General features: G+C 45.7%; 1 protein-coding gene across 1 annotated transcript in view; it reads left to right on the top strand.

Moving 5' to 3' along the window:
- TM7SF3 (transmembrane 7 superfamily member 3) overlaps window positions 1–22,906 on the top strand; it is a 226,662-nt gene that overhangs the window by 192,045 nt on the left and 11,711 nt on the right. Inside the window, exons 10-11 of the mRNA XM_069228617.1 lie at window positions 3,059–3,156; window positions 7,794–7,956. Coding sequence (XP_069084718.1) covers window positions 3,059–3,156; window positions 7,794–7,956 — 261 coding nt within the window. The remainder of the gene's footprint in view (window positions 1–3,058; window positions 3,157–7,793; window positions 7,957–22,906) is intronic.

The following is a 22,906-nucleotide window of genomic DNA, read 5'->3' as shown; positions in this document are numbered from 1 at the left end:
AAGGGTGATCATCTGGCTTCATTAATAGGATCATCATGTATTCTGAAGGATTTTGTACTCCTTGATCATCATGTGTTCCTGAGGAATTGGCCTTCAGTCATCCGGGCTCTTGCAAGACAAGAGTACTGTTTTTTCTGCCTTCCTAAACTACACAAAAGTTTACAGTACAGATACAAATATCTGAGATGCAGGAACATGGCACTGTCTGAAGAAATACATCCCCTCAGGTGTGCTGTGGGCTGATGGACTTTTACAAACATATAACATAGTCAGATATTCAAGTCAGTACATGCAGGGCATAGGCATATTTGAAAACGTTTGGTGCCTAGTGGTACAGAACAGAGTAGTCTTATTCTGCTGGATGCCACCAGCAGTAATGTGGCTGCCCCAATCAGAAGGCTCGTGGCAAGATGGGGTTTGAAACTTGTGCTCTGAAACTGTTTGCCTTCAAGTTGCTATTATATCTGATGTGAAAGCGTGCAGCAATGTAATTTTTACACTTTCTTCTCATGGACCATTTTAGGTTGATCGAGATACACAAGGAGTTGACAGTGAACTATAATAAACACACAATAAGGACCAGGAATCGATGATTAGAGTTAAATTGATTTAGTCTCAAACTGTAATCAATGGTATATATATGTCATTAGAATATTGAAAAGATACAGAATTACAGCTGGCAATCTGAAATATTGCAACTGTTTCAGTCTCAATAGATTTAGGTGAAGAGCAAATACAATCACTGCAGTACAGAAACAGAGTCCAAAGTAGGTGTTCCATAAAGAAACGCTGTTCTTTCCCTTTCTCCCTTAAACATGAAATGATTCTAAATTACCTCGCAAGAGTTCTACGTAAGGAATGAGAATGGTTTGGGAATAAATCTCAAGGATGCTTGGAATAAAGGGTTAAGAATGAACAGAGACTTGCTTAGGACAAGTTAAAATGTGAGAAGGTGTCAGCATAGTAAAGACTTCAGTAGATATCTTCTGAAAAGGAACACGTTTAGCATACAGCTTCACACTTCTAAAAATAAAGGAAGCAGAACGGTCTGTACCACTCAAAGTCTAATGGGAACTGTCTTAACTCCTAACATTGCAAGCAATAATTAAAACAAACAGAACTTTCAACATCAGTGGAAATTTCCCCTCCCTTTCAAGGGCCAATGGGATTTTCATCCGTCTCTTAAATTTTAACATCACCTAGGTTTCTCATCCCACGGTAGCTGGAACAGTCTCTGCAACCTCGAACATCCACATTCCTGGTAAGACGAATAGGAGACTTCAGCTGCTCATTAAATATTCATGTCTGGTGCCAGGACTTTCTCTTCTCCGACCGTACCATCACTAAAACTAATACATAAAAGCAACCTCCTTTTCTCTAGTTAATGAGACCTTGAAACGCACCTGTATTGGAGTTGCTGGAAACATGGCTTGTAAAGTCCCCATAGTGAGAAGGATAACCTCTTGCATCCAAAACTGCTGCTTTATTAGATTTACTCCCCCATTAAATGTCTGTACATTTGCTGCTGCAACCAGTCCTCCTTCAGTTGCATTTTATTTTAGTCATGCCCTTCTGAAAGGCAATCATCACTCTAAAATGCTTATGGAATTTATGACTTGGGCTTACAAATAAAGCCTTCTCTCACGCTCCCTCTTATGTTCCTCTGGTTAGGTAATAATGGTTTATTGACAACCCATATGCAGCATGAAATTATCTTTGTGGCCCATGTGCTCATAATACAATATAATGTCCTTTTTCTGATACCCTCATTCCTACTACTCTGTTACAAGTCAGATTGTTATTTCCAAAAGGCTTCACATTTATGAGAGAACTGGTAAGTCTTCCCCTGTGGAAAGGATGCAGGGCCCTCTTTAGGGCGGTGCAAATGGTACCACTGCACTGGGTACCGAGCTCAGGGGGTACTGTTTTTTTAAATATCTTATGGGTTCATAATAATGGGCTGCAGAGTTTCGTGTATGCCCAGCAATTTTCGGGCAACAATAAAAATGTCAAGGTAACTCTGGTGATTGATGTACCTGCTGGAGAGAGTGGAGTTTTGTTTATTGTCAGTTTAGTCTCACCCTGAAGCAGCACAGAGGGTTAATATGTCTGCTGCAAAGAACGTGTATATTGCAGATCACAGAACTGAATAGTAGATAGCTCAGTGGGTTACTGTTTTTGTCACTGAGATCCTTTTGCTTCTTGAAGTTCAAAAGTTACAATCCTAGTATAGCACAGTGAGCTATGAACTGTCATCAAAGAGCTGCATGCATACTGCAAGGTACAGGTCAGAACGTTATTTTATTTCCCCTGTCTTCATTGTCCTAATGTTGCTAAAAGGGTTCGTTTGAGTAGAAGTAAATTATTTTTAGTAAAGGGAGGCCCAACCACAAAGTCTCATTTTAAATCCTAAGTTTGTGATTCTCCAGACCAAGCACTCTTAAATATGCTGCCTACCAGTTTGGATGACATGTGACTCCTACACCTTGTAGTCCTCATTGCCTTACATAATATTTCCTATAGTCTTATTTACACACGCATGATTCATTGTCTCCCTGTAATGTGTATGATATAAAGTGCTTGACACCCTACACTGGTATGAGTAGCCCAAAAACAAATGAAATGCATGTAAGAGAGTTACCTGGGAGAGATGAAGGGCACTGTTGGGGGCTGGTATTGAGGGAATCCATAGATAAGGAGTTCTCTGGGCAGTGACAACGAAAATGGTTGTGCTGGATGCCACCAGCGCTAAAGCTGGCCTTGGATGGATTAATGGGGAGCAATAACAAAGAATGGAGAAACCAGTACTTCATGTCTGTACATGACTAGCACCTACTTGTTAGAGCGCTGAAGAATAGCCTTAGGAAGCAATTCTGCTACTAGGTCACGAAGTTCCCTCTGATTTGTAAATATTGAAAAACCCTCAGATGCAAGCATAACCATTGCAATAAAGGTAAGTTTGTCCTTTTATCTCGGCCACAGTCATTCTGAAACTCTTTAAGAAATGTTCAGTTTCCAGTCAGAGCAAATCCTAATTTCAGGTTACTTTCTTCCCTAGGAGATTACAATACGTTCCGTAATGACAGTGTGTTTTGGGTGACCTTTTCCTGCATAGCCGTATTGGTCCCCGTTCTTCTTCTTCCTTGTCCAAGAGTTGTAAGTACTTTTTAAGTTAAGCGTGCATTGCAGACAGAGTTACTTGAAGAGAGAGAATGCGAGAGAGAGAGAGAGAGAGAGAGGGAGAATGAATGTGTTTTTCTTGTGCTTATTTTGCAAGTTTACTGTGAACATTCTTGGGAACTTTTTTACGACTAGTGTTTAAATGACATTGATTGGTGTCAACACTTAGACTTCAAAGAGTAACAAATATAATTACAGTGGTATGCCTTAGCTGCAAAAAATAGTTAATTGTGAAAATGGTTTAATTTTTTGGAGTTTATATGCAACTCCAATACAACTATTGTGACAAAAATGTTCATATGAGTTCAGGAAAACAGATTGCCTAGGGTGTGGATCTTCCAAATATCAGTGAATCTGAATTCAATCAATCAATCAGACATTTGTAAAGCACGCTACTCACCCGCTAGGGTCTCAAGGCGCTGAAAAAAGAGGATGGGTGGGAAGGAGCTGCTACTGCTTGAATAGCCAGGTCTTGAGGCGTTTCCTGAGGGTCATGAGGTCCTTGGTCTGTCGTAGTTGGACGGGAAGGGTGTTCCAGGTCTTGGCGGCGAGGTGGGAAAAGGATCTGCCGCCGGCTGTAGTTTGATGAATGCGAGGGCAAGCTTAGCGGAGCTGGCGGGTGGGAGCATGGAAGGTGAGTCGCTCGTTGAGGTAGGCATGGCCCGTGTTGTGTAGAGCTTTGTGGGCGTGGATGAGGAGTTTGAAGGGGATCCTCTTGGTAACTGGAAGCCAGTGTAGGTCTCTGAGGTGGGTTGAGATGTGGTCAGGGCATGGGATGTTGAGGATGAGTTCTGGAGCTTGGCTGTGGTTCCTGCATAGAGCGCGTTGCCGTAGTCTAGTCTACTGCTGACGAGGGCGTGGGTGACAGGCCTTCTTGTTTCAATGGGGATCCATCTGAAGATCTTGCGACGCATGCAAAGGGTGTTGAAGAAGGAAGATGAGACTGCGTTGACTTGATGGGTCATGGTGAGCAATGAGTCCAGGATGAAGCCTAGTTTGCGTGTGTGGGTGATGGGTGTGGGTGCGGTTCCTAGGGTGGCTGGCCACCAGGAGTCTTCCTATGCAGAGCGGTTGGAGCAGAGGATGAGGATCTCTGTCTTGTCCAAGTTAAGTTTGAGGTAGCTCTTCTCCATCCAGTTGGTGATGGCATGCAGTCCGTCATGGAGGTTGGTTTTGGCTGTGGCGCGGGGGTCTTTGGTGAGTGAGAGGTTCAGCTGGGTGTCGTAGGAGATGATGTTGAGGTTGTGGGATCGGACGACGTTGGTGAGCGGTGCCATGTAGATGTTACAAAGAGTTGGGCTGAGGGAAGGCCCTTGGGGAACGCCACAGATGGTCTTGGTGGCTTCCAGCAGGAAGGGAAGGAGGCGGACTCTGAGTTCTGCCGGAGGGGAAGGATATGATCTAGTCCAGGGCCTTGTGGCAGATTCCGGCATCAAAGAGGCAAGTGCATAGGGTGTGGTGGCAGACAGTGGCAAAGGCAGCCGAGAGGTCCAGGAGGATGAGGGCTGCGGTTTCGCCTTTGTCGAGCATGGACCTGATGTAATCGTTTGCGGCGATGAGGGCTGTCTCGGTGCTGTGGTTCCTACGGAATCCGGATTGGGAGATGTCCAGTGTGGTGGTGTCCTCTAGGAAGCAGGTCAATTGGCCGTTGACGATTGTTTCGATGACCTTTGCCGGGAAGGGAAGTAGGGAGATGGGTCGGTAATTCTTGAGGTCTTCGGTGTCAGCTTTTGATTTCTTTAGCAGGACGTTGACTTCGGCGTGCTTCCAGCTCTCCGGTAAGGTGGCGGTCTCGAAGGAGCTGTTGATGATCATGCGGAGTTGGGGGGCGATAATGGGGCTCGCTTTGTTGAAGACATGGTGGGGGCAGGTGTCGGAGGGAGATCTGGAGGGGATGGTGATCATGGTTTTAGCGGTGTCTGTCATTGATGTCCAGGAGAGCAGGAGGTTGGTGTGGGTGGGTGCGTTGGAGTTGGTGGTGGACGTGTTAGTCGTGGGGGTCAAGGAGTTGAAGTTGTTGTGGATTTCTGTGATTTTGTGATGGAAGAAGGTGGCGAGGGAGTCGCAGAGGTCTTGTGATGGATGGGGGTCAGTGGAGCATGACCTGGGGTTGATGAGTTCTTTGACGATGCTGAAGAGCTCTTTGCTTTCGTGGGCGTTGCTGTCGATGCGATCTTTGTAGAAGGATCTTTTGGTGGTCCGGATGAGCTGGTGGTGCTTGCGGATGACTGTTTTGAGGGCTGCGTGGTTGCTCTCTGCTGGTTTGTGGTGCCACTACTTCTTGATTTTCCGGCATTCCCGTTTGGAGGCCTGAAGGTCGGCAGTGAACCAGATGGCCTTGGTGCTGGTGTGGTTGTTGGAGGATTTTCTGAGCGGGCGAGGGTGTTGGCGCAGTCGTCTAACAAGTGTCTGAGGTTGAGGGCGGCTGTGTTGGGGTCTGACGTGCTGGGTGGCGGGGCCCGGCTGAGGATGGAGATCAGTTGGTCTTCCAAGATCTTGCTCCAGCTTTGGCGGGGGATCTGTTGTGGGCAATGGTGAGTGGCGGGTTTCTGGAAGGAGAAGTGAACGCAGCGGTGGTCGGTCCAGTGGAGTTCGGTGGTGTGGCTGAAGGTGAAGTGCTGCTGGTGGAGAAGATGGGGTCGAGTGTGTGGCCGGCGTAGTGGATGGGCGTTGCAACCAGTTGTTTGAGACCGAGGTTGGAGAGGTTGTCGATCAGAGCAGTGGAGTTGCTGTCGTTGGTGTTCTTGAGGTGAAAGTTCAAGTTGCCGAGGAGAATGAAGTCTGTGGAGGCAAGGGCCTGGGTGCTGATCATGTCTGTGATGGAGTCACTGAACTGAGGTCGGGGGCCCGGGGGCCTGTAGACAAGGGTTCCTCTGAGGGTGGTGTTGGCGTTGATGTGGATGTTGAACTGTAGGTGTTCGGTGGCATCGAGGGTGTCATTGGTGTTTGTAATTTTGATGGTGTTCTTGTGGACTACAGCGATTCCTCCTCCCAGCTTGTTGGTGCAGTCTCTGCGGGTGATCTTATAGCCTTCGGGGATGGCTATTGCGATGTCCGGTTCCGAGGAGGGAGTCAACCAGGTTTCGGTGAGGAAGGTGACGTCTGGGGGCAGATGAGGTGAGTAGGTCCCAGAGTTCGATGGCATGCTTGTGGACGGAGCGGGTGTTGAGGAGGATGCAGCTGAGGTGGTTGTGCGTGCTTCTGGTGTGGTGCTTGGCGGCTTGAGGGCAGGTGAAGCTGCTGGTCTGACAGGAGAAGGGCCCGGGAGTGTGCCTCAGGGTGGCTTGGAAGCAGGGGGTGGAGCGGCCTGGGTTGAGGGCGTGGAGTTCGTTGGCATTGTAGTGGCATCTGGCGGCATGGGGAGCCCGTGAGCCAGGGGTCTGGTGCTGGGCGTGGTCCAGGAGTAGGACGGCGCAGACAGGCTTGCCTCTGGCGCGCCCGCTGGATGCAGCCGCCATTAGAAGGGAAGGTGGGAGGAAGGAGCATCTGGGAGGCGGGAGCGGAGGGGAAATGGGAGAGTGAGGGGGGCGGGCCGTAGGGGACGCAGTGGCGGGAAAGGAGAGAGCAAGCGAGGAAGGAGAAACTGAGGAAAAAGGCAATAAAACAAGGGCAAAAAGGCACAAAAAGGCTAACTGGCACAAATACAAAAACACAAAATACAATAACAGGCAGACGCACCATACTTACGGCAACCACTAGACACTAGAATTGGCCCAAATGGAAAACAAAATCCAAATTTGATCATTTTTTTCAACATTTCTTAAACTTGCCTAACTGTGTGTATATACATTTTAAAATATGCATGCAAAACTGACTTTCTTATAGCCATTCATCTTGGAAATTTCCAGTGTAGATGAAAAGGTTTCTCCATAATGGTATTTTGTGAAAAAAAAATGTTAGACTGTCTGCCAGTAGAAGTCTGATTTATGAAGCTGTACTTGCACCATGCAGCTAATAATGGCCTCATTTTCAAATAGACTGTTAGGAGTTTCCCTTGATTTCAAGAAGAATTTGCTATTTAAACAGCAGACAGTGGTGAAGCTTTGCAGAATGGTTTGGCTTTGCCATTACATAAATGCATTGTGCTACTTAAAGGGGTGGAAGTTGGCTTGAGACTAGCAATTGAATGAAATTCTTTTTTGTATAGAATCCGTGGAATAGTATTGTTTTCCTGTAAAATACAGGTTTTTAGAACCGCTGCTTGTTTTGCAATAAAAAGCACCCAAACAGGATATGAAATAAGCAGTAGTTAGTGAAGGCACATGGGCACCAACATTTAATCTAGCAACATTTCCAGTCTGCTGCCTCTCTGCTCATGGGTTTTTGCTTCTTTCCCTGCCGCACACAATGGATATTTTATTAATCAATTGATGTACCAACTGGTTATCACAGTCTGAGCAAGTACATTTAGCTAACCTTGACATTCGTTCAACTGTCAGATATCACATTGATGCTTTATTTTACAAAATGTCAAACTTATTGACTGTCAGTGGTTATTTTGGGATTCTACTCTAGAATATTATTGAGCAAAACAGTGGAGTGGATAAATCTTTAATGTGATTTTAAAAATGTTTTGATAGTACTAATAATATTTGGTGCTTTTTTTTCTCCAGTTGAACATACTGACTTGCGTAATAATAGGATCCTACGTGGTGATTTTAGCAATTGACAGTTACCTGTATACAAGCCTTACTTACATCACGTTAAATATACTCAAGAGGGCGCTTAATAGTGACTTCAGTAGAGCCTACACAAATGTACCTTTCCAGAAAAATGGTAAGTGGACCTCCTTCTATTGGTGATTAAGGGCTGGTATTGTGTGTGTGGTGGGGGTGGTTCAATAAAGCAGCTTTGTAACGTGTAATATGGAGCACTAGGCTGTGGAGAAGTGGTCTTTTTACATTACGAACTGTGAAATTTGGAGACCTGAACTCTTCTTCATGGTTTCTTTGGTGTAGTTGTGATCTGGGGCAGCGGATCTAATTTCCTATTGCCCTTCCCCTTCCTTCCAACTTGACCAGTTGGCAATTAATATTTTGATGATTAGTTACTGACCTGTTTGGGCTCATAAAGAAAGTTAGTCTTACTGTTTTTTTTTTTTTTGTTTTTTTTTGCAGAGTTCTATAAGAGGGGCTATGTAGAAAATGATCATGTATTTATTCAACATTTTGTGTAGCAGGGTGTCTCTAGTAGAAAACCTTTAGACCATGGTGCATGCTGCAGGAGTCTGGGTCCTCCAGTACCTCACTAAGTTAAATTTAAATTAAAGGGGATGCCTCTGATACCTGAACAGACTGAAGATACAAACTGTTTTGGAAGACTTTTTAAGGTGTATTTTTTAAAATGTGAAAATACAATACATGCCCAACAAAAACAAATACTGACACTAGATCTATCTCTGGCCTTACAAAGCGTTGAAAACTACAAAACTGGATGTCAATAGTCTGCTAATTGACTTTCAACTACATAGGACAGAAGAAATTCTTATGAATAAGATGAGCTATTGGATGCACAAGCATGCACTCTGAAACTATTCAAATTCTCAATTTTTCTGCATCGTCTTACAGTGTGCTGTTCAATGCAGTGGTTGCTGTAGGGGGAGAATTTTTCTTTCGTTTGTAACTAGTCAACACATCATGTTGATTTTTTTTTTTTTACTTTTTTTTTTTTTTTTTTCTCCTGACCCAGCAACAGTAACCCAGTCTAACTTCAGTCTTGCATAGATACGCTATCTTGAAATACATGGGCTCACTGGCGAAGATATTCAGAGGTCAACCCTCCAAATTTCTTATTTAGGTAGACCTCACACCAATGAATATCATGTTAGCCAAGGATTGTGGGGACCATAATCAGGTGTTGGATTGCCTGAAACACGTTTAGGGCTGGATGAAGAGCAATTGACTATGTCTTGGTGTAAGGATGAAAGTGGCAAGTTAAGCTTATGCACTGTGTCTGGATTGTAGGCTTTTCTGACCAGGGTGCACAAACTATCCCTACCTACAACCTCACATCAGATTGTGGGAGACTGAAGAATTTGTGAACAAACACTTGTTCTACGTTAGAAGAATACACTGGTGGTAAGGAGGCTTCTAAATCTTCAGTGGTCAAAAGCTTCTTGTCTTCCAAAACTGGTGTTTTTGTGCGTGTGTATCTTTGTTTTTATTTACTACACTTGTATTGTGTGGTTGGGGGTCTATGTGCAATATGAATAGTATCCTATGGAGGAGACCGTTGGAGCTGTATGTGCTGCTTCCGATGATCTGAGCGGAATTATGAATATATATACTTTTTACTATAGTAGATCATCAGCTCAGCAACAGTATTGAATTCTGTTCTCCCCTTTGTTATGATGAGTATCAACTATTAATGTTGAATTATGATCAGGAACATCTAACTATTCACACCCTGGAATTCGCAACCTGGTAGAAGCTACACACTTGTAAAGTGGAAGTAGAGTTGAATAACTAAATGTAGAGAGGAGAAAGGTCTTTGATGAATAAGAAGAAAGACCATTGGACTTATCCAGCATGGGGATTGTGTTTGAGGAAGTGAGGCTTGAGGACCCTGCTTCCTGATTGGCAACAATCAAGCCACAGACATATGTAGCACCATGAGAGCCTATGACCTGCCAAGAGCATTTTAGGACTGTGAAGAGGTAAGCCTGCTTTGTTGTTATCTGGCCACATAACTGAACTGGCTTTGTGAGCATCTGAATCACTGTCTGAAGCCCAGAAGAGAAACACAATTTCATCTGCACCCTAGATTTACAATACAGTTGCTTAGACTAATCACTGTGATTTCAAGACCATTTGAACCTCATCTTAGCCCTTCGAATTATGGAAATGTTTTGCTTTGATGCTGCTGTTGGATCTCATATCTAAGTACCAGTTTCCTTGTTCACATGTTGAACTGATAAACCTAGTTGTGTTCTGGGCCACAGATGTCTCTTCCAGCTGACTGTCCCCAGCTGAAAGATTTGAGGCTTTAAAGTTTAGTACCCCTGAAGGAACACACACTGGGAGGTTGAGAAAATCCAGCTCATGCAAATCCTCTAGGTTCTTCCTTCCCCCACCTTACAAAAACATTGTAGCAGAGACCAGGAAAGATAGCAAATGTGCTCCCATTGGGTCCAGTAACAAACACACAGACTGCTGGTGCTCAGTGGCCCTATTAACCAGATATTGCTACTTGGAAAAATGCACATTTGCACCCTTACCCGATCACTGACTTGCATGGACTTCGTTTTGAATTGTGGCCTTTTGTGACATATGCATCCTTGAGTTTTGGAAGAATCTCAACCTTTTAGCTCAAACCTTTTAAATTATTTGTTTCTTTGCCAGAGAACTGCTAAAATAAAAAACGGTCCAGAGGGCATAATGCTGCACACAATACATTGTGTCATTCCATTTGGCTGTATCAAACACTGGGGGAGGAGAAGGCTCAAAGAGAGGGTCACTGCATCTTCCCCAGGGCAGGCATTTAATACATTTCAGTAAGAAAGCCCTTGCCAATTCTAATATTCTACAAGTAGACCTAACTTCAACTTCCATAAGGAAGGTGAGAGTAGGGGTGCCGTTGGGCATCATTGCTCCATTGACTGACTAAACTTGTGAACACTCCTCTAGTAAGACGTGTTTCCTAATGGCTAACAGAGGTTGGAAAGTACACCCGAACTAGCTCACAGTGGTGAATAGAACTCTGTTTTCTTTGTACAGGCATGCATGACAGTGTAAGGACTACAATGGTGGGTGGTGTCATGTCATATCAACAGAAGATGCTAGGAAATTGATATTCAAAGTATGGCCAGGGGGCCGCATGCAGCCCCCCCTGACCTTGCGGCCCAAAAGTCAAAAGCAGCAGTGGGCTGAATCAGCGCTAACATTGAGCAAGAAATTAAATAAACAAGCAAGCATTTATGTAAAGGTTAACTGAAATTAAAGAAAGGAAGTGACTAGGTTATCCTGCACTGTTTATCTTTAGAAACACCTTTATTTTTAAAGCAATATTGTAAAAATATGATTAAATCCACTCAAAATTCAGAAAGCGTATTTCATTAACATATAAAACAGTTCCACCTTCGTACATCACATTTCATCAGTGCATTGACAACTATTTTTTTTTTTAAGTAATAGTTTTTAAACATGAATTTACATTCGTTTTTTTCCCCACCCTGACAACCGTGTCAATAGTGAGCTAAGATGTATGTCAGCTGTTCCTGTTATACACAAACACTATAGTTTATTAAATCAAACACAGGGGAAGGTTGTGCACATTCCACATCTTGAAGTCATGTATTTCGACATGATTTTGTATGTGATATTGAAGAAAAAAAGGGAAAGTAGAACAAAACAATTGCCTAGGATCACACAATTTGATAAAGTGGGGAAGCTGGGATTAATTCTAGGGTGCAGCTGTTATGTATTTTGCTTCCAGTACACCCACTTTACTGGCACCACTCCCTGGAACTTTCTCCTTCTGAGTGCCACATTGCTGGCATCAATGCGGCCCTCGTCACATCATAGACCAAAAATGTTGGCCCCCAGTAAAATGTTTGTGAGTACCCATGTGCTAGGACCACCCAGACTGTGTTTTTAATTATTTTAAATGCCCTACGTTCCTATGTGTAAATAAGACCTATTGATTTTATACTTTAACTGGACATTGAGTATAATTACTTATGTCGTAACGTTGTCTGATTAACTAAGCCTCTATACCAACACGTGCAGTCAGCCTTGACTGCTCACCTTCCCATATGTAAAGGGTAGTACTTTGGTTATCCAGCTGGGGAGCAACCGTTTTGAAACCTGTTAAACCGTATATAACCCTCGGGACAGTGACCGTTGACTGCCTTCGGACTCTTAATTTCTTCATACCCAAAAGGCAGCCCTCTAATGGCCTAAATAAGTACCGCTCTCTTTGCCATCCTTCCATTCCACTTTTGATTTGTACGGGGATTGGCCGTCTTCATCTCTCACTTCAGACTTGCTCTTGTCAATCGCCTTGTGGGATCGAATGTGCTTTGTCCACTTGGCAACATGGCTCTGTCAGGTAGTATTTTTTTTTATGCAAGAGTCTTAAGTATTCTACATGATTGTGCATGTAACTAATTGGACTGTGTTGGGTGATAGCAATACACCTAAAGTGGTACTTCTTTTAACATGATTAGCCCATGACACAATTAACTGTTTGTGGTTCCTTATTAATACACTGGTCTACTTAAAAACCCATCCAAAATGCATGGCATTTTCAAACATTTACCCATATCTGTTCTTTGTTAAAGCCATCCTGTTACAAGTAGTTACCAAATTTCCATGATTAGTTAAGGAATACTGTGTAAAGAGAGAGGTTTAAGTAGGTTATGTCAGTAAGAAAAGAAAATTGAAGAGCACCATTAAAGTACAAAACATTTTTGCCTAGTGAAGTGGTCTTCAATGATTTGTATATATGTTCTTAAAGGGAAAACATTGCAGACAGGTTATTGTATAGTGGTTGAGGGAAAGATCCCAACAAGCTGTTTAAAAAAAACAAAAAAACAAAAAACACACTGAATCCTGATCTGGACGAATGCCTGAGTTGCAGGGAGGAGCAGGATTCATCCATGATTTAGGGATATGGTAAGATAGCTCAGTATTGGCAAGGGGTCGTCAGTTGCCTACAACAGACAACTAGAGCCCAACTTGAGGTCACAGCAAGCACTGCCTGCTTGTACTTTTCCCAACCCACAAAGACAGGGGAACGCATGTTAGTGTCACTCAGCTGAAGTTTCCTACAGGTCAAGTGCAAGGATGCCATTCAGTGGATGTCCACTCTGGGACCCTTGATAGCAGCATGGTCTAAGGATCTGGCTAAATAGGTCTGGGTGGAATTGAGGCGATTGAGTGGTTTGAATAGATTAATGCTTGGAGGATGCCTTCCAGGAATGGGAGTGCATGCTACATGGAGTGGGGGTGGCACTTGTGGTCCTTCACACTGTCACAAGCCTGGATAAGAAGGCATCGACCCATTGATAGAGTAATGGGCTGCAGATGTTGCTGGGTGGTGACACATGGCTGGAACCCACTACAGCCAGCAAGTACTTAGCAGAGACGGTGGGTGTGGAAGCTATTAACTGACCAAATATCTACAGGTTCTGCCGAAAGGAGGCTTTGGCCAGCATGGGGAGGAGGTTGATGGGTACAGAACCCTGATAATAAGACTGGTTAAACATTTATTGAAGAGGAAAATATGTACATGGACCATGTTACTATATACTGTGTGCTTAGTCCTCAACCACAACTGTGCGTTATAAATTGATATGCTGGCACCAGTTGCTGTATCAGTTGTTGATTCTTCTGTTTTTCTTTTTTGCAAGCTGAAAATAAAACATTAAAAAATATATATCTCAATGATAGGAACTACATTGAGGTCACACTCTGAAATAACATTTCATCTATCCGTTTTGAGCATAAAAGAATCAGTGAATACTAAACTTGCAAAAATATCCAAGAACATGCTCAAAAGTGCACGCAACAGCCTCATGCACATCAGTAATGTCCAAGTGCCATGCTGGTTGCATGTTTCATGAGTTTGTGTGTTACTAACCCTGATTTCACCACTAAACTACTACCTGGACACCCTAAAGAAGTAAAAATAAACATTATTAGTGGCTAAATTTAAAGTCTCAGTGGGAAAGAATCTATTGTGGGCCTTTCCAGCCTTATATTTCTTTTGATAATTTAATTTATTTATAAGGTGACAAGTATAGGGTAACCATCAATTATCCTTAGAGGTCAGTTTGAATCTTTGGACTCGGATAGGAGTGAGAAACCATCCTAACAATCAACATCAATAAGATAAAATCAATAAACATCACCTTCAATATTGGTGTCAGTAAATTATGTGCACCATGACCTATGTGGCCATGAATCACCACACCAGTTTAGTAAAGCTCAAACATTTATTGCCCTGTAGATTAACAATGCAAAGATCATGTAAATCAAATGCAAGACCAAATGAAATAAGTACAAGAATAACACAGGCTGACCAAATCTTCTAAGGAATCTAGACAGAATATTTATCACTAAGCATTCAAGAACCACCATGCAGAATAACAATAACAGATGAATGATAGACCTAGAATACATTTAGTTATCGCAGATAAATTGTTTACAATCAGATTATGTGAAACAGTTGAATTTAGATTGTTGCATCCTTCACTATTACTCTAATTCGATAAGCATGTTTGGGCTTCATGCAAAAAGAAAAGAAGACAAAAATTAATTTGGAAAACATCGGACTATGGCGCTAATCAAAAATAGCAGTTGGGTTTTCTAAAGAGAGAAAACATAAAAATCTGCAAGAAAGACGAATGCAAATTTGGTTATACCTCTCCTAAATGGATCAGCAAGCAGCAACATCTTCATTGGTGGAGTATCTTCTGGTCTTCTTCACTGGGCAATGGCATAATAGGGAAGAGTCCAGCCAAGTTTGGTCTTAATGAATCTGAACTGTCAGTGATGGAAAGCTAAAGACACACTTCATTACAATAGCAGAGTAAAAGAATAACTAAAGACAACTGAGAACAGCCAGGAACTGAGAAGAACTGAACTTAGATCATCTAATTTTGTTATGTTAAAGTCCTAGAAAGCAACTACCTAAGTTTCTATTGGTCAGACTATGGGGCAGTATAGATCAAAGGCAATTGATTTGACTCAACATTCTCAGAAGTATCTTTTCTTCATTTTCTGCATTCACGATTGGCTCATCTTCTCTCGCTGCAATCACCAGTTTCTGCAGTAGAATACAATTGTTGCATGTTATACATGAGCACTGAAGACTACTGTTCCTAGGTACACATTATCTCACCAGGAAGAAAGACAAATATTACAACATAAGAACATAACTTTCCCATAGTGAGCAAGTCACACAGGATGCATAGAGAATCATTAATTGCAGCGTTAACATTTATAAACTTTGCCTCTGGTAATTACTACAATGTGAGACCTTTTTAAAACCAATGTTCAAACATGAAGAATAAAATATTTCATATTTAAACTATTAATCCTTTTAGTACATATTAATATTCATTTCTCAGGGGGCGTGGCCAAGGCGTCAAGATGGCGGATGCCCTTTTGTAGTGCTCCGGACCCCTCTGTCATCCGCCTCTAGCCGATATGCCATCCAGCTCCATCGGAGCCGAAGACTGACCCCCTAAGACCCTGCTGCCTCTCCGACGTGGAATTGCCGCTCCCCCGATCGAGGTGTTGAGCGTTTCGGCTCGACTCTCACACGCCCCCCCAAAAAGTGCCTGGCGAAACCCGGCAGAACAGAGACTGGTCCCAAACGCAACGCTTGACGGGACGGGGTTCCCCCCCTTCCTCCACTTCTCCCCCCATGCACCCCCACCGGGACGTGGAGAAGGAGACCGGCGACACACCCCTCCAAGGGGCGAACTGTGGGATCTTCGCTGGCCTTGCCTGTGGAGGGGGATGGGCCGCTAAGCGGGCAGGAGCCAGCGACATTGTGAGATCGGCGCACGCCCACCGGGTCCATAGGTGAGAAGCAGTGCGCACGGCCAACCAAAAATCAACCTCTGCCCGCCACTTGGAGCTGCACTATGGACTAAGGCGGCAGCCTAGACACGGGACCACACAGAAACAAAACGCCGCAGCGGGGTGCTTCTCTGAATCCAGGGGTTCCTGACGTGGGACAGGCGGACGGAGGCTGTGGCCCTCGCCCCTCCCCCCCCCCCCCCCCCCCCCCCCCGGACCGGGAGTCGGGGGCCACCCGCCTCCCCTCCTCCTGGACACGCAGCTGGATCTTGGGGTCAACCCCGAGAAACACCTTGGCCAAACCGGGGACCTCACCCCCCTCAAATACCCCACCCCCACTACCCGACGGGCAGAGTGCTGGGAGCTGTGACCCCCTGGGATTCTGGACAAACCTGAAAATCCAAGGATAGCAGACAAGCCTGGAGATCGAGGCCCCGTGGTGCACCAACCTTAAACCCCGCAAATCCTTCACGGCGAGCCCCCACTGGGCCACACTGCGTCCCCGGATACTGAAGCCCTGAAGGACAAAACCGCAACAGACCTGCCATGGGCAAAGATAAACCGGCACGACAAGCGGCGGCGCAGACCCGCATGGACCAATTCACTACGGGTGCTGTTGGGCCTCGGACAGAGGATCGGACCCCAGGCGGGGGTAATGAACCACAGGCAACATCCGGGGAGCTGGCGACGATACTCCAGGCAATCCAAGCCTCCCAGGCAGCCGTCGAATCTAAAATAGGTGAGGTCAGAGTGGACGTGGCCCTGGTTAGACAAGACCTCCGCAACGCCACGGCCTGAATCACCGAGGCCGAATCTAGGATCTGCACGGTAGAAGACGTGTCCGCCCTCAAAGCCCAGGTTTTCATGCTGACAGTTCGCACCTCGGAGCTGCACAGGAGAGCCGAAGACGCTGAGAACAGATCGAGACGCAACAACCTCCGCATGGTGGGCCTTCCCGAAAACACAGTAGAAACATCTCTAATCCAGTACCTGGAGGACTGGCTCCACTCCTGGGTGCCCACTGCCCGCCTCACACCGTGGTTCGCGATTGAGCGAGCCCACAGGGCCCTACAGGCAAAACCCTCTCCGGGCTCCCCTCCGAGGTCAGTGATACTGCACCTCTTTAACTTCAAGGACAGAGATGCGATACTGCAAGAGGCGCGTACAAGAGGGGACCTCCTTTGCAATGGAGTAAAAATCCTTCTTTTCCCGGACTACACACAAGAGGTTCAACAACAACGGCGCTCATTCACTGGGGTGAAACAAAAACTTAAGGCCAGGGATATCCAATACCGACTTCTGTTCCCGGCATGACTCCGCGTAGTCTACAAAAACCAAACCCAATTCTTCGACCACCCGGCCACAGATTGGACCTGGTTGACAGAAGAGATCCCACTGGGCCTCTGCAGAGACAATGCCAGACCCTTTCAGGGTCCGCGGCCGAATCGGCCAGGGGAGTGGCGGCCCAACCGGCGCAGTCGTACACGTTCTCAGCAGCGTGGGGCACAGATCGGATCCCCTTCACGGTCACCTTCTGGAACCCACCGGGCAAAATCGCAGAGCCCGTGCCCGGACCGAGGCCCTGGGAGCTCGGAGGGCGGCTCCGTCACGCCGGGTGGGGGACAGATCCAATCCGGACCCCTTGAGGACACAGACTTGTCGCGCAGTGCTGTGATACAGCTGGCACCAAAAACCACTGGATGAGAGGTTATTAATGGATCAACGGGATATATGTCAAGCCAAACTTAGCGATATTCACCGTAATTTTAGACTTAATCCGGAAATGGAGGGGTCCATCACTACTGTTACTGTTACCGCTACCTTATTAGTTTATAGTTCACCTCACCAGTTCTAGAAGGGAGGTAATTATATGGGCGACAGATGCTTCGGGGGGGGGAGCAGTTGGGGTGCGGGGGGGGGGCAAGGGAGTTCAGGCCTGGTTTCAAAGGCCACTGGTACCACGCTTAGGTCACCACAATGTTTAATTTTTAAGTCTACCAGACAGAGCAGGAAATACAGGGATTCCACAGATCTTGGGAAAGCACACACCCCACAGAGACAAAGGCCAGATGAGGGCTCTCCAATATTCCCGGGTCCAATAAAAAGAAGCCCAGGCGGCCATGACAAGCACCTCTTACATATTCACCCCCCATGAACCAAACACAGATCATCTCATGGAACGTCAATGGTCTCCTGGATTAAACGCACTGCTGTGTTTACTTCCTTACACAGGCATAAGCCAGACGTACTCCTGTTGCAGGAAACTCACCTCCTGGGAAGCAAATGTCCTTTCCTGGCCCGCAGGGGATTTGATAGGGTTTACCACGCCGGGTTCACTCGTGGCTCAAGGGGAGTAGCCATACTGCTTCATCTGTCATTCCCCATGACAAATATTCAGGTACGAAGAGATCAACACGGGCGATACATAGCCAATACAGGCAAAATTGAAGGGAACACGATTAGTATGGTCAGCGCTTATGTCCCCGCCACACTAGTTTGCAAAACTTTGGACAACCTCTCCCAGCTCCTCCTGAACCTGCCACCGGGGCTCACGATGATGAGAGGAGACTTTAACTCCACCCCAGACCCAACAATAGACGTGACCGGCCCAATCTCTGCACATAGACACGCATTGGCATCGGGACTCAGGGGTTGGTTTTCGGCGATGTGGCTTTGTGACGCTTGGCGAGTATGGCACCCAAGACGGCGTCAATTCACCCACACATCAGCTGCTCATGGTTCACAATCCAGGATAGACCTGGTTCTACTTCCAAGCACAGACTGTACAACCCTCTCCCACATTGAAATATTGACAAGGGGAATTTCCGACCATGCTCCACTCCGATTCATTGTAGGTCACACACAATCTCAGGTCCGCCCAATGTGGCGACTAAACGCATGGTATCTCCAAGCCCAAAGCTATGTGGAACAGATGCGCGAGGAAATACAAGACTATTTTGAACTAAATGAGGGGTCGGTGTCTTCCACGGGTACTTTATGGGCGGCAGGCAAAGCATTACTGAGGGGTAGGGCCAAAAACCTGGTATGGATCCGGGAACGCACACGAGCCCAGCATATTGAACAGTTCGAGCTCCGGGACAAGGTCCCTGAAAATGAAAATGAAATAAGCCCGACCGACAGAACGACGCGACAGCTATTCTTAATCTGAGAGGACATAAGAGACCGAACCCTAGAGGCAGCTTAGCACTTATGGAGAGTAAGCACTGCAAGACTCTATGGGTGGGGAGACCAGAATGAAAAAATGCTACACTGGCTGGTATCTCACCACAAGGCTTCTAGGATTGTCCCTGAAATTCGGGATGGGGAGGGTAACCTTGTCGCAAACCACGCAGAAATCTCAAATGCCTTCGCTACGTACTACCGAACACTATATCAAGCGTTGGGACGGGTCAATACGAGTGTAGCCAGACAGTTACTGGATGAAAGCCCCCTCCCAAGGTTGTTAGAGCCAGAGGCGTGGGCCTTGGACGAACCCATTGACACAGAAGAAATCCAAGCGTCCGTTTCGGCCTTGGGCACTGGGAAAACCCCAGGACCTGACGGACTCCCCTCAGAATACTACAAGGCCTTTAGAGAAGAATTAATACCACACCTATTAAACCTCTTTACAGAAGTAGATAACAGTGATGTCTTCCCCAGAGAACTAGATACATCTACCATTGTGGTACTCTCCAAGAGCCAACCCCCCCCTCAACACATTGTGCCGACTATAGGACTATCTCACTGATCAACACTGAGATTAAACTCTTTGCCGCCATCCTCGCCGCCCGTCTCAAAAGGGTTCTGCCACAACTAATACCAGATCAATGTGGCTTCATGGCCACTCGCAGCACTCGGCATTGTATCCGTCGGTTGCACATAGCACTAGCTGAGCGTAGCCGTTTAACCTGAGACCTTGCCCTTTTACTCATTGATTTCAAAAAGGCCTTTGATTCGGTTGATTGGGGATTTCTCCATTTGGTGCTCCGACGCGCGGGCCTCGACGCGAGAGTCTGTCGCTTGGTTCAGGCATTGTACGTCAACCCCACTGCCCGGGTGCAAGTTAATGGGTCCCTCTCCTCGACCTTAGAGGTTCACCGGGGCACACTGCATTGTTGCCCCCTCTCCTTCTATTCACCCTAGCCATTGAACCTCTGGCCCAGATGGTCAGATCTGACCCAATATATCGCGGCTGGCATTGTAAACACTCCCAGGAAGACAGAATAGCGCTTTATGCCGACAATGTCCTACTGTACATGGAAGAGCCCAGCGTAACAGGCCCAAGATGCCTCAAGCTGTTCGATCGCTACGAGGTGGCATCAGGACTGAAAATGAACCCTGCCAAACATATACTAATCCCGCTTGCACACTCACGAGACTGCTTCGATTGGCAAGAGCAGATACCACTGCGCAGGCTAAGATTTAAATACCTGGGCATCTGGGTGTCACTACTGCCGGAATTGACCTGGGCCAAGAACTTGTCTCCGCTGTTGTCACGCATTAAAGCTGACCTTCAGAAATGGCAGACTCTGCCACTAAACGTAATGGGCCGAGTGGCTCTGTATAAGATGATGATCCTTCTGAGGCTCCTCTACACCTTTCAAAACTTCCCTTTACTCATCCCCCATTCGTGGTTTAGAGCCCTTGAAAGTGCCACGGGGTTGTTCCTCTGGAAGGGTGCAGGACACAGAGTGAGGCCTGGGCGCCTCAGACCCCTACCTATATTATCTAGCCTCCCAACTAATAGTGATACACGACTGGTTTAACAGGGGATGGGGAGACCCAGCTTACCGGTGGAGTTGGAACTCCTCTGGTTCCCTCGCCTTCTAGATATAATGTATGGGAGTCCCCTACCCCGAGGAATGGGGGAGGTCACCAAGGTGATTTTTCTGGCATGGCGTGCTGCCCTACGATACACCCACTGGAACGCCATTGTTACCCACCAGACACCATTGTGGAGAGGGAAATGGCTAAGTGCAACTGCGGCTCTGGAGGGATTTGTGGAATGGGATTTGGTGGGCATCTCCCTGGTGGGAGACGTGTGGTCAGGGGATTCTATGAAATCTTTCCAAGACTTAGGGGAGGACTTCCAGCTAGCCCAAACACAATTTTTCCGATATTTCCAACTTAGACATGCATTAAGAACCCACATATCGACAACTGGCTGTCTGCCAGAGTTTAACCCGCTAGAAGCCAAATTACTCATGGGGAACCTGGGGGGGAAGGGTGTCTCCCAAATCTACAAAACACTGATCAACAATGCTCCCAGGGATCTGAACCTTATTAGATCTAGATGGGAGGTATGGGTGGGCTCCCTAGAAGACACAGAATGGAAAGAAGCCATGATGGCACCTAGGTCATTAGCGGTGTCGGCTAGGCTCCGCACAGTGCAATTCTACTACCTACACAGTGCATACTTATCTCCTGCTAGGCTACACCGCACAGGCCTTCGACCCGCTGCCCAATGCCCACGATGCCTGATCGAGCCTGCCAATTTTTTCCACATGGTTTGGTCCTGTCGAGTTATTCAACCCTACTGGGACTCTGTGCTCCACGTGCTGGGGAAAGTCTTGGGTTGTGAATTACAAAGATCTGCCAAACTGGTCCTACTAGGAGTGAGGGAGGACATGAGAGGAACACAGGCTCATCGGGCTCTGGTGGCCACAGCCCTGTTGATAGCTAAGAGAGAGATAGCAGCAACCTGGATCTCCCCCGAGGGACCATCATTCCGAAAATGGAGAGTAGGGGGTAGATTGGTGCGCAACCCAGGAGAAAGTGGTCTACGACTCTAGGGGTAGCCCCCGAAAATTTGAAAAGATATGGGGAAAATGGATAGACTTGCTGCCATAATAAGTGATAAGAGGCTGGCCAAGATGGCTGAACTGGAAATAGGACTGCAGCCCTCCCCCACGGTCTAGATTTCCATCCCCACATGGTGACTGTTTGGAATTTACTACTACTTGATATCTACTGCAATGTCATACGGAACTGTAATTGCTCTCTGCTCGTTATACTTCTGTTCTTTGTCCTTAACTTTAATTTTATTTTCCTTTTGTTAGATCTTCTTAAATAACAATAAAATATGTTTATCAAAAAAAATATTCATTTCTCAGAATATTTAATTATGAATAAACAAAATACATTTTGTTTGGCAGTATTTTTCATACGTGTGCTGTTGTTTATGGTGTCCACCATATCACTTGCACGTTTCTATTTAATACATGATTTTCAAACAACATTTTATTATGTTATTTCAAACTATATTTTAATGTCACAATTTTCATTAATAATGTGTGCACTCCAGCAGCAACACAACACAGGGTAAAAAGCAGCTGCGCTTCACCGATGACTATCCATCATAATCTTTGTTTTACAGTCCTATATTCCAGGCAAATGTCGTCTTTGGGGGGGGGGGGGGGGAACAAAGCTATGTTAAAATAGACATTTAATTCCATTCAGCTGCAACTCTTCCATCTAAACACTGGAGTATGGTATGGTATGCACAGCTCAGAAGCTTTCAGGAAAAGTTGTGTTTTTGAGACAAATCCGGAACATTGGTTGGCGGCGCCACCTGCCTGCCTTAGGCCCTCATGTATCATGCCATTTTACGGTCAGTAAGGCTCCGATTCATAAAAGCGGAGCCTTCCAAATTTCAAAATGGCATCCTTAAATTAACCAAACCTGATATGCGATTTTGTAATATGTTACCGAAAATTACTCAATCGCTAACTGGGGTTGGAAATAGAAACCAAATCAGTATTTGGAAGGGGCTTGTTATGGCGTTGCTTCCAAATACTGAAGGGGCTTGTTAAGGATGTTCCTTCCAAATACTGATTTCTTTAGGGATGTATTAATGTTTTGCACCCATTGGTATGTTACCATCTCCTCAGATGATGAGCCATTCCCAAATGGTAAGGGGTCCTCAAAGGACATATTCTATGTTACAGCAATTTGGGGGTTACCCTTCACCCCATAGTAGGCAATTATAAATGCCAGAACTACTCCGTATGCTCACAAACTATCAACACAAAATAATTCAAACATGGTACAATGATTTATCTTTTGAAGCATTTCGGGAACAGTAGATCCACCAAGGTGAGGCTTGCCATGTGGTGCCCATGCAGCCTGTTTTACATCAGCCAAACTACCCAAATGCTTAAGATCGGCATTAAGCAAAACAAGAGCCGCACTTACTT

This window comes from Pleurodeles waltl, chromosome 4_1 (assembly GCF_031143425.1).
Source record: "Pleurodeles waltl isolate 20211129_DDA chromosome 4_1, aPleWal1.hap1.20221129, whole genome shotgun sequence".
Classification (NCBI taxonomy): Eukaryota; Metazoa; Chordata; class Amphibia; order Caudata; family Salamandridae; genus Pleurodeles; species Pleurodeles waltl.
Note: the sequence above shows the minus strand (reverse complement) of the source record. Positions and strands in the feature narration are given on the sequence as shown.